The sequence below is a fragment of the Prinia subflava genome, chromosome 5, assembly GCF_021018805.1.
Source record: "Prinia subflava isolate CZ2003 ecotype Zambia chromosome 5, Cam_Psub_1.2, whole genome shotgun sequence".
In the NCBI taxonomy this organism is placed as follows: domain Eukaryota; kingdom Metazoa; phylum Chordata; class Aves; order Passeriformes; family Cisticolidae; genus Prinia; species Prinia subflava.
In genome coordinates this window covers 58,046,932-58,059,408 of record NC_086251.1, presented here as the reverse complement: position 1 = coordinate 58,059,408, position 12,477 = coordinate 58,046,932, and the positions used below count along the sequence as shown (strand labels likewise).

Sequence of the window (12,477 nt, the reverse complement as noted above, 5' to 3'; positions counted from 1 at the left end):
CCACCCTCTGGATGAAGAACCTTTCCCTGATATCCAACCTAAACCCTCCCTGACACAACATCAGACCATTCCCTTGGGTCCTGTCACTGGGCGCCACAGAGGAGAGATCAGGTCTTCCCCTATGATGTTTTGCTGAAGCTCCTTTCATCAATAAATCATCCATTTAAGTTTATAAAACTTTAATTATCTTGCCATTTTTACTGCATCTCCCTTTGCTTTAGTATATTTGATGGAGAAGATTTGGAAAATGTTTCCTGTATGTTTTTCCTTGTACCTTCTTAAAACCAAACTGACATTCTTTTGATCCACCTTCTTTATAAGATTGTTTAATCCTCTTATTTTCCTCTGCCTCTGAGCCCGCTTCTGTTTTTTTATTCTTTCACTGTGATTTTCAAATACAGATTCCCTAATAGTTTGGAGGTTAAAAAAAAAGACTTGCCAAGAAATAGATCCGTAACAAAAACTTGTCATTTTATACTAGTTATCTTTCTTTTCATCTCATTCACATGACTGCAATCCAGATTATGGGAAAATTCCGTATTTTTTGAAAATGTGGCATTTTTGCAGTTAATGCTTAAAGTTATAGGCTTCTCTATTAATATTCACATATTTTTCATTTCTCATTTTTCTTCTACTCCACTGATAAGTAAAGTGTGCTTTGCAAAGAAGATGCAGCTGATGAGTGGGATGATCAGGAACAGTATTGTTGGATTATGTTTTTGTCCACCATACTTACATTGAGTTATAGGATGTTGGGAGCGGAGAGGGGCTCACTTTAGAGGGAAGGTGTAGGGATAACCCATTCCCTAACATTTAAGGAGTCAGATCTGGACTCCAGCGAGCATCAAGTTAAAAATCTTAACTTTACACTGGACAATGAGAAGGTAGAATAATCATCCATAATCACCTTAAAATTCTGCTTTCAAAGGTAGAATTTGCTGCTTTCCCCCTGCATGGGCTCCCCTGAGGGGCAGTGGGGCTGTGGGGTTGCTGGGAGCTGATTCCTGATTTCCCTTTCAGACGCGGGAGCAGGAAGAGCTGGAGGAGGCTCTGGAGGTGGAGCGGCAGGAAAGCGAACAAAGGCGGCTCTTCATACAGAAGGAGGAACAGCTACAACAGATGATAAAAAGGAAGAAGAAACAGGCACTCCTGGATGATCTGGTGAGTAACAAAACCAGAGGCTTTGAATGCTCAGTAGCACTGACATTCATTTCTATCACTGCTAACTGCATGGAGTTAACAGATCTGTCCCTGTTTCCCTGTTTCACGTGTTTTGTGTTTCCATTCTCTCACCTGTTATTTATTTCAATGTTCAAACTACTCTGATTTTGGTAGGCTAGGGGCTGGATGAAGGGTGCTTTTGGGATTTGTAGCTTAATTGACTCTACCACTGTTGGCTTGTTAAGCAGTACTGAGTAGTGGCTGACAGTCTGGTGTGTGGAAGCAAAAGGGTCCTCAGGAGGTGCTTCTAGACTGAGCCACCTCTGCAGGGGAGATGGTGGAGAGCAGGGGACAGTGACCTCATGAGTTACCCAAGCATTGGTCAGCCCTTTCTCAGTCACAACACCTAAGTGATTGGTGGTGGTCCCTTTGTATGCAAAACTCCTAAAACAAAAAGTTTTCTTGCTTTGAGTGTGTCGTGTTCTCTAACTGCAGCTTCTCCTGTACAAGTTGCTCCTTTTGAAGGGAATGAAGCTTGTATAGACAAACAGAAGAAAACTCAAACTACTGTTGGAAATGGTGGTAATCTTGATTAATTTACAGATTCTGCATCTGAAATGCAATAATGTGTGGGCACGGAGAAACTCACTAAATGTGTTACTTAAACAAGGTTCACATCTCCATTTTTTCTTTACAAGTGTGCGTACAGATATGCATGCACACACATTCCCAGGTTTAACACCCCTGAGGACAGTCTGTGTACACACAGTCTGTGTGTAACCTTGAGGGAAATCAGGAAAAAGAAATATATATGCACACATACACGTGTTCAGCTGTGTCAGTGTGGTTTGAAGCTGCTTGGCATATCTAAGTCATATTTTCTCTCTTACATCAGTGCATCTCACACTAATACAATGTTAATTCCTGCTTTGGAGTCTCAGTTCTTATTCAGATGCTTTCCTACTTTTCCGGAAAAAGTAGAGTTCCTCTTTGAGCCAGTGCAGAAGGCACTGACATGGAGAGGGGTTCTAAGTGAAATTTGGGAGTTTCAGGGCTTCCTGAAGAGATGCCTTGCTTCAAGCCAGGATTCTTGGCAACCTGTTACTGGTTTTCCTTTTGTAGACAAAAGCAGAAATGAGCAGAAAGGTTATTAAAAAAAAAAATCAACCTTGTATCTTTACATCCAGCAATGTATTTTCACTTTAAAGATAGATGTGTTTGCAGTCCACACAATTAGGAATAGTAGATAAATTAATGACAATTCCACTATGAATTTGAATTTAATTTCTCAGAATATGGATTTTGAGTTTCTGACTTTTTAAAAACCTGTTCTAAAGCACGCTCCTAGCTGACTAGAGACCAGTGGTGATGTGTGGTTGGTTGTTTAATTTTTTTTTTTTAACACAGTGTTTGGTTTTACTGGAAACCTTCACCAGGTGGCCTGCAGAAAGAATAGCTATAAATAACCCTTAAAACATGACTAAAATAAGTAGTGTTAACTGTGATTGCATATGTATTGCTATTAAAACATATCTTAATATTCTAAAAACAACATAAAGGTGATTTTTAAAGGCTGAGGGAGGAAACTGGACAGTTTCAAGTTGTGTCTCTGTTTCTGAAGGGTCAGTGTCAACTTAAATTTGAGCCAAAACTTGTTTTATAATATTACTAAGGTTTATAAAACCAGCACTGAAGTCTTTGTATAATGACTTACACGGTCTCTGGAAAACCAGCAGTTGTTAAACAAATAAACATTTCCTATGGTCTCTGAAATCCCTCTAATGCTGTGCTGCAAATCTGAAAATGAAACTGATCATGAGTAGGACTTAATTGAGAAGTGCACCAAAAGCCAAGCATAAGCAGCAGCAGTGTTAAGACTTAACTTTAAAAAAATAACCTTATATCTATAGTTGCTAGTTCTGTGCTAAACCAAAAAGAATTAACTTCTGGCTGTAGAGACACCAGTGGTAACACCACTGACTCTACAGGACTGTGAGAGCAGAGGGAGGTGGGAATCTGGCATTGGTTTTGAGTTTTCTCCTTTGCACACATCACTGGTGTGGTCAGCCTACAGCCCACACCTACGGGGTCTTGCTAAAAATTTTTTTTCCAAGTGGGTAGCAAGAAAAAATTTAAGACACATTTTTTGTGTTGTGCAAGTAGAGATGTCGGGTATTTTCCTTGTCAAGAAATGAATTTCACCTTTGATGCTGAAATCTTACAGAGCTGCAAATCTCATAGAATGATAGAAATGCTTGGGTTGGAAGGGTCCTTGGAGACCATGCAATTCCAACCCCCTGCCATGGGGAGGGAAAGTTCCACTAGAGCAGATTGCTCAGAGCCCCATCCAACCTGGCCTTGAATATTCACAGTGTTGGGGCATCCACAGCTTCTCTGGGCAGCCTGTGCCAGGGCCTCAGCACCCTCAGGACAGAATTTCTTCCAATGTCTAATCTAAACCTGCCCTCTGTCAGTTTGAAGCCATTCCCCCTTGTCCTGGCTGTTGTAAATAGTCTCATCTCTTTTGTCAGCTGCCTTCAGGTACTGGATAGGTCACCCCAAAGCCTTCTCTTTTCTAGGCTGAGCAATCCTTTCCTCATGGGAGAGATGCTCCTTCCCTCTCATCATCTGGGTGGTCCAAGTCATTATATGTGTTACCTCTGGTGGTTTCATGTGGAGTAAAGGTCTCAGTTGTGTAGAAAAGCATCTGAGAATGCTGTACCATCTTCAAAGAGCTGATAATTTAGGTAGTCCAGAGGCACAGAAAAATGTTTGGCATTCTAAATGCTGTGCCCTGGTTTCTGGCCAGCCTGGGGCGTGCAGGGCCTCATGCAGAAAGGGCTTGACCTGGGGCCAAGGCCCCACGAACCCATCCTAGGCTGGGAACAGGGAGGGGAAGGCCAGTGTGAAGTGCAGCAAAGCACGGGGGGACCCAGGCTCTGCAGGCCACTGGAAAAGCAACTGGGTCCTTTTTGCCTCCCAGTACTAATTAGGCAGTTTCTGTGTTACCTTTGTTATAGGTGATGTCTTCTACAATAAAACCTCTTACTTTAAAAGCACAGCACCCTGTTGTTATTTAGACTAGTCTCAAATGCACTTTCTGCACCACTGGAAGAGCCGTATGAGTGTTTTATTTTGTGTTGTTGTTTGTTTGGGGATTTTTTTTCACCTTAGATAGTCTTGGATAATCCAGGCTGAGTAAAATATTAAAGCACTTTCTTTACGTGCTGTACAAACTGTCTCATGTATACAGAGGATTCTAAGATGATCTCTTAGATGTCTGGTGTGTTATGGGACTTGCACTCTCCTCTTCAGCAGCCCATAATTCCCAGGCATGAGCATAATGGGATTGCAGCACACGGCAGAGGAGCAGGTTTTCCCTGGACTGTGGCACAGCTTGGAGTCAGACAAAGGCATTAAAGACATAATATCCACACTTTTACCAGAACCTCAAGGGTTTTGAGACAAATCTTCCAGAAACTGTTGCGTATAACCAGCTTTGTTCATGGTGTAGACAGTTTGTTTTCCCATACAGAAAATTGCTGGTATGGATAAACACAGAGTTGGAACTTCCACGTGTGTTAATGGTTAACAGAAGGGCTCTGTGCATATTCAAAAGGACAAACAATCAGGATGTGGTGCCTTGCTGGCACAGCGTGGGTTTCCCACAGTTGTGTAATCTGGTTACTGGTCATTGTGTGAACTCTTGAGAAGTTGGTTAAAAATTGGCTTCCTTGAATCATTTTATTAGAAATGCAGTGAGTGTTTAAGGAATATGAACGACAAAATGAACAAGAGAATGCTTTCCACTCTTCCCTTCTCCCCATCATGTTAAATCTGGTGATTGAAGGAATTCAACATCCTTAACTTCTGCTGACAGCTGGCAGCACATGCTGCTGCATGCTGGCTAGAGATGTACAACACTTGAAAGAAGCAGACTCCAAACTAGTGCATTTGTGGTCCAAATTTTCTCCCAGTGGTAAAGAAATTAGATGTCTCTACAATTTTGGGTTTTAGCATCTTCCCTCCCCTCCTCCCAGCTGATCACAGAAATGCATGCAGAAACCTGTGCCTTTGTTGTATTTGTGATTCTGGAGCAGATCTCATGTGAGATTCTTATGCTCTTATCTTGTATTTTAATGGTAAGACAAAGGGAGTGTAATAAAATATAGAAAGGAAAAAAGACTGGAGAGTGATGTGAAAAGTCAGTAGACAACATGACTGTTCTTCATGGTCAGAAAGATTGCCTAGGTACCATGAAAACAGCACAGCATCTTGGGGCATTAAAAACATCCAACTTCTCACCTTGAACTGAATAATTTAAAAATCACAGTCCTGTTAATAAAATCTGTTTGGTTTTGTGACTAACAAATATGGTTCATAGTTCAGTATTTGCTTGGCTCTTTGAAACAGAAGTAAATGTCGTGTGTGAGTGCCTTAGGAATAAAACACTGTGCTAGAGCAGTCCAGGAAGAATCTGAACTTCTTCCCTGCTCTCAACTTCTCAATGGTAATTCTAGACAGGAATTCGCAAGGATTTCTGTGTGCATGTAGATAGTCACATTAGTTTCTTAGAAAATTAGCCAATAATTTCCTGACTCTCTCAAAAATGCACTTACATATATGTATGTTAATAATCATTCTGTCCTGACAGTTTAAGTAATTCATTTGCTTAACTATTCATTTTACTACTTTATATATATTTTAAAAAAAAAATTGGCTGGGTTTCCTAAAAATAAGTTGCTGAAGGAGAAAATAAATATGCTGTTGGTTGCACTTACAATAGTGCCATTGTGCAGGGCAGAGCAAGGATCATTTCCAAACGGCCTCAGGTGAAATCTAATGGGAAACAATTTCAAACTGGTCTGAGTTCATTGGTAGAAGGAATGTGTCTTAGATAAACATCTGATCCAAGTTATACTGCTCAGTATTATTCCTTCTCTGATTAAGTTCTAGTTCTTTTTTTTTGTTTTAATAAATATTGTTGCATTGGCCAGTTGGAATAAGGAGCCTGTTATATTGTCTTTAATGTGGATTCTATAAAAATGGTTGTTTGCAGGTTACTCTGATTTATGAGGTTGCTGCAGCTTTTTCTTATTAACTGAAAATGATTGTTTTCTGTAAACTATTTGTGAAAGAGAGGATACTTGGCATTCTGCTGTTCTCCTAGTGATGGCCTTGCAGTCACAGTTTGCAGTTTGGAAGAATATGCAGTGTTAATTAATACTTGTTTTGGTCTAGGACTCAAATTTGTTCCTCATATGTTTACAGGAGAGCTCTGATCTTCCTGCCTCTCTGCTCTTAGCTCAGCACAAGGACAGATCTACTCAGCTAGAAATGCAGCTGGAAAAACCCAAACCTGTCAAACCAGTCACGTTTTCCACTGGCATCAAAATGGTAAGATTTGCTTGTTTGGTTTTTTTTAATGCCTTTCAAGATCAAGGATTTCCTCATATGAAATTCAGAGGTTCTTTAAACCTGATTTGCATGTTATGTGAAATAGACTGTTCTCTTCCAATTAAATAAGTTATTAGGAATTAATTCAAGAATTCCATCATCTTGCTAGGTGGAATATTGTGATGGCTCACCCAGAAGGGTCATCACAAATATATGGAGCATTTTCATTGTGTAGTTGTTGAAAAACAAACTGTACCTTCTTCCCTGTGAAGTTGTGGTGTCCTTGAATTATTTTTTTCATTTATGTGCCAGTTCTGGAAGTTGAAATTTTGCAAGTTCAGGAATCATCTGTACTTCAGGTTTATTTTGAACACTGGAGTAATCTGTGAGTATGAGACTGATAATTTAGAAAATGATGCCAGGGTTGAGGACTCTATTTTCATTGTTATTTGGCTCTAGGAAGCAACAAGTATTTTCACAAATGTGTCACCGTTAGGTTGGCAGCTGAAGATCTCTCAGCATTCCTGTTCTGTGTCATGACATGCTACAAGTACACACCAGCCTGTGTACATAAATGTAAAGCTGGGGGCAGGAGCACGAGTGACTGGTCTTTTCTTACAGCTTTTCTGCTTTTTATTGTTTTAAATCTCTGCACTTTTATTAGACTTTGTATTTTAGAAGTGATAATGGTAAACTGAATGTCTTGAAAATAACCAATACTCTCTACTCTCCTCAACAAACCAAGAAGTAGCAAAGCAAAAATCTGTGCATCAGCCTAGCTTTGTATCAATAATTGATTTATTTTTGCCATGAATATTTGTGCTGTGTTCATTATCTGTCAAAGTGTTCACAGTGTGGAAGCATTTGCAGCTTATTTTTCCAAAAGCAGTGTCGATTTTTGCAAAGCTGTGCAGATTGTTTTCTTGTTTTCCTGTGGTATAAATTGATCTTTTTCTTATTTCTTTTAAAATCTAACAGTCTAGGGCAGATTGATACGCTTTGTGAGAGATTTTCTGTCTGTGTAGAAAAGCTAGTGGACAGAAAATGCCTGTTTTTCTGTTTAAAATACATTCTATCTGAATGCCTGTACTTTTTCTTGCTATTAAAATATATTGTCAGAATTTCTTAGAGCTCTGGCCTTTCTGTGGGGAAAGGAAAAAGATCAGCTTATGTATGTGATGAAGACAGTTGGAAGTATTTTCTAATTTGTTTAAAAATGAATATTAAATTCATAAATTAAATTCAAAAAATAAATATTAAATGTGGTAGTGGACATTTAAGATCTGTAGCCTTAAGTAAACTTCATCCAGGAATGGTGAAAGACTTGGATGAAGAGATTCCCAGCAGCAGGACATTTAAATCCTAATGTTTGAAATAACAGGGGATATGCCAGGTAACTAACTGCTAATTCATCAGTGTTCAGAAAACGTGAATAGATAAATAATTTAATTTGTTCAATACTAGGAAAGAAAAAATACCTCACCTTGACTGAGCTCGATCCTAAATTGAAAAAGAATGGCTTAGCTGTACTTATTTCTATTAATGATTTTTACAGTACAGTTAAGGATAGAAACATTTGAAGTTGGTGACTACTATTTATGGAAAGTGAATTGCATAAAAAAATTTACAATGCCAAAATTACAGGTTTTGTTTAGAAAGATGAATATTTCCCTGTTTTCTTTACAGACGCTTGATTTTTTTATTACATGACATTATTTTAAAAAGATATAAATTATATTACACAATAATAACAATACTGATGCTCTGCACAATAAATGGATGAACTGTGTAACACTGTAATTTTTGAAGAAGTTGGTTCCACAGGCTGGAAATGTTTCTGTGGGTGTTCTGCTGGGAGGCAGCTCAGTGCTTGGAAGCAGATGTTGAATTTCTGTGGATGACGTGCAAATTGGCAGTTTACAGGGTCACTTTGACAAAGTGGCCTCATTTGAATGAAATGTGTTTTAATATGGCTAAATGCAAAATGAGAAATAGAGGAGTAAATAACAGGCTCTGGGAAGAGCATTTGTGAGTTTAGCTAAGCAAGTGAACCAGTTTGACCCTCGGCCACAGCGGGTGTGGGGGGCCTTGGGTATGTGAAGAGTCCAGCAATAAATAGGAGAGGACTTCTCCTTCTGAATGCAGTGTTGGGAAAAGTTGTGGGCAGCAAAGTTCAGCTGGCTGTATTTTGAGTGCAAAAATCAGAAATAACTTTAAGAGAACCCACACAAGTCCATCCAAAGGCAGAAAGATCTGCTCTGTGTGCTGCATTCTGCCTCTGGTTTAGGAGATGGTTAAGGTATGACTCAATTTACATTAAGTACCTCCTTAGCACAGAACATGCCAAGTCTGAGCAGGGCAGCATTAAATGTAGCAAGAACCAGTAACCTTAGTTAAACAAATACCATCTAAATAGGAGCTGAAGGAATGAATAAGACCTAAAGTTCACACAATGTTCTGCTGGTTAATTGGCCTCGCTGTTAAAATTGGCTCTGGAATGCAACAAAATGTCAAATTCTTGATGTTTTCAGATTCGGATTGGGGTGCATCTTGGAAAGTTACTGTAGTTATCAAATGCAAAATTGCTGGCCTTGGAGCAGGGTTTGTTTTGTGAGAAGCAGTTCTGCTCATTACTCATGATCCATGAAGGTGTGCTCTAGTGCCAGTGTAAGGTGAATTCCCACCTGGCACTCACCTCAGGACATGCTTGTTTGCCAGGCTGAGTGTTTTTCTAAGAACCTGAGATGCTCAGTGCCCTTGTTTTGCGTAGGTGTCCACGTGAAGTGGGTGGAGCATTTGGTGGGCTCTTTGTGGCTGCTTTGGCTTTGTTCCCCTCTAAACCATGGGGTTCACACCACTCCTGTTGGTGGGGGCAGCTGTAGGGCAGTACTGAGAATTTATTAAGAAACACAACTCTAATGCTCTGGCACAACAACTGTGCAAATTCAGTACATTTCTGTGAAAAATCTGGATTGTGCCCACTGTCAGAGGTTTGGCAGTGCACATTTAATGAATCACTATGTATGTCCTTCCCCCGGGCTTTTATTTTTTCCTAACAGTTTGGCCACTGACCTTTTCTGATGGTGTTTTCCTCTAATTTTATTTCAAAAGAAGGGAAGCCAAATAGAGCTTCTGAGATTCTGGCTGATCCAGAGCTGGTGTTTACACAAAGGCTATGAAAATATGCCACTTGTGGCAACCCACTAGGTTTTTTTCAGCTTGAACATAAGTGTTTTTCCTTGGTCAGAGATGTTCTTCTGCCTGACTGCTAATCAGACATGTTTCTTGGTGTCTGGGTTAGGAGCATGTCCATTCTAGTCTCCTGGGCAGTGCTCAAGGAAGTTGGCTCATTTCAGATGCCATTTCAGTGCTGTGAGTTCCTCTGCTTGCAGGGGGAGGAGGGAAGGTCTTTCACTTGTCAGCTAAGCAAGAGCATCCCCTATAGCATGAGACTGACAATTAGCTCGTGGGGACAGGGTCTCCTTCACTTCTCCTTTTGTGAAATTCCCTTTTTTTCCTCCTTTTAAGTGGAAGCAGTTTTTCCTCTGTAGTCTGCCCTTTAACTTTTTCAGTAAATTCTACCCTCTGTGCACAAAGCTTATATTCTAAATCAATCAGTTTGATTTACCTCTGTGAGTGGGGGGAGACGGTGCTGCCAGGCTTTTTTCCTTATCACGTTCATCATAAAGAGATGTACTTTCAGCACATCTGAATATTTAAAATAGTCTTATTATATCTAATCTCAAATCAGAGTAAGGCTACAAAAGAAACTTTAGCAATCTTAATTGCTGCAGTAGTGCTAGAAATGAGATTTCCTGTCAATTGTTGTACTTCAGACTTCAGCAGCTGTCAAAAAGAGCCAAGTTCATCAGAAATAAATGATGTTTCCAACATTTGTAGGGCTTGTCAGGAGGTGCAAAACAAATCTAAGGTCTGGCAAGAGAACCATTCTTCTGTTTCTTGGTGAATGTAATGACCATTTTTGGTTGTCAGGTAGCTTTAATGTGGAGCTCATTTAAAGGTGTAAAAGAGATGCTCGTATGTAATGCAGACAAATGGCAGTTTGCAAATGCAACAGGAATTAATTGTGTTACATGAATTTAGCTTCCTTCTTATGTGTCTGGTGTTTGCAGAACTGTAGAAGGCTTTTCTAGGTCTGTGCTTTACCTCACTGTTGTGGTTAAAAATGCATAGAAGGATGGAATAATGGAAAATGTGTAGTGGATGTATTTAATTCCTCTACTTTGTTGAAGTGAGAACACAGAACCTTTGAGTCTGTGGCCCAGCTGTTTCCATGTTGGTAGAAAATCTGAGAGCCTTAGGCTGGCTCAGCTGATGCCATCTCCAGCACATTTCAGGCTGTGTGCCTGTCCCTTTTCTGTTCCTTCCAGTTCTGTCATGTTTCTTTTCTCCCTTCCCGCAGCCTCCCAGGACACAGCCTCTAGTGATGGTATTCTTGGAGTAATCTCATGCAATTAAAAACTCAATTACCTATAATTGGATTGCCCAAAAATGCTGGAAAACAACATAGGTGTCCCCTGGCTTGCTCCTGTTTGGGAGAGTTTACCTTCTTGCCTTTTACACCCAAATACCTCAGAATTAATGTAATGCATCATCGACTTTCCAATTCTCATCATCATTTTTGTTTTATTACTTAATAGCGGCGGGAATATTTATTAATAGAACTATTAGTGCAGAGTGCTGTATGTACTTTATCATTACCAAGATGGTCCCAACCCCAGTGAATTTGCAGTTTAAATAGATGTGTCAGGGAGGGAGGGGAAGCAGATGCCCGGAGGGGATGTTCTCACCCAGGAGGAAGGAGGAATAGGATCCAGCCCTACTGAATTCCTAACCTTGTGTCTCTTCCGCTGAGCTGGGCTCCATCTCCTGTCAACAGCACCCCTGAATGGCAGCGAATTAAGAGTGAAATATCTGCTCCAGCTACTGCTTCCCTGTCCAAATCACAGCAGCCGTGTTAAATATAACTTTGTGGCTCTGAATATTGCCCAGATTTATTCCAGTTCTTGCAGTTTCAGGTTGTTAGTAACTGGATGCTGGGGTGTGCAGCCTGGAGCAGCCAGGGCTTGCGGGAGGGAGCAGTCGTAGAACCAATATTTCAGAGGCATGGATTTGTGTCAGACACAGGATGTCTAGGACACCTCAGGAATGTGTGTTACCACTAAGCTGCACATAACAAGTGTCAGGGAAGAGATTTTGTGCGGTGTTACACTTGCAGGATTATTCTGATGGGAAATAACATTCTTATTTTACCTTATGTGGAGCTATTTCGTTTAAAACATTGACCTCATCAGCTCAGGTCAAATTAACTGTTCTTTATTATTGCCTTTTCCTGCAATATTGCTTCCTGTGCAAACAACTGCTCAGCGCCTGCTCCTGTTTTTCAGTCTGTTTCTTTTATAGCTCATGGAGCAATTATCCAAAATCCTGTTCCAAACTCAAAAAAGTCTGTCAAAATACCTTTTTAATCAGTTGTGCTCCTTCAGAGTTGCTTAGACATATGCCAGGTACTCTGAGGTAAGTGAGGTGCATGTCACACTGTGGTTTAGGCTGCAGCTATTCTGCAGCTCCTGAGGGGGCCTTACTTTGCCAATTCTTACTGCTCTGGTTTGCTTGGTTGGTTTGTTGGTTTTGGTGCAGTGTGTTTTAGTTTGTGTGTGGAGGGGTTGTGGTGGGGCTTTTTTGGGTGCTTTTAGTGTTTGCCTGAAGTTAAAAAATCAAGCAATCAAGGCTTCCTTCACTGTTAGCTCAGCTGGTCTATCTTCAGACTGAAACTCTTCAGATGGAATTGATTTCTTTTAGAGGAATGCCAGTTTGAGTTTAATTGGTGTTTTGTTTTTAATCTTCGTTTGGCTCATACCACGCACATTTCTCTTTTACAGCTGGGTGGAATGTTTC

General features: G+C 40.2%; 1 protein-coding gene across 2 annotated transcripts in view; it reads left to right on the top strand.

Annotated features, from left to right (window-relative positions):
• The window catches only part of MNAT1 (MNAT1 component of CDK activating kinase), a 116,708-nt gene that overhangs the window by 47,256 nt on the left and 56,975 nt on the right, over positions 1-12,477 (top strand). For both annotated transcript variants that reach the window (XM_063399569.1, XM_063399570.1), the window contains 2 exons: positions 1,021-1,161; positions 6,433-6,558. In XM_063399569.1, the coding sequence (XP_063255639.1) occupies positions 1,021-1,161; positions 6,433-6,558 (267 nt within the window). The remainder of the gene's footprint in view (positions 1-1,020; positions 1,162-6,432; positions 6,559-12,477) is intronic.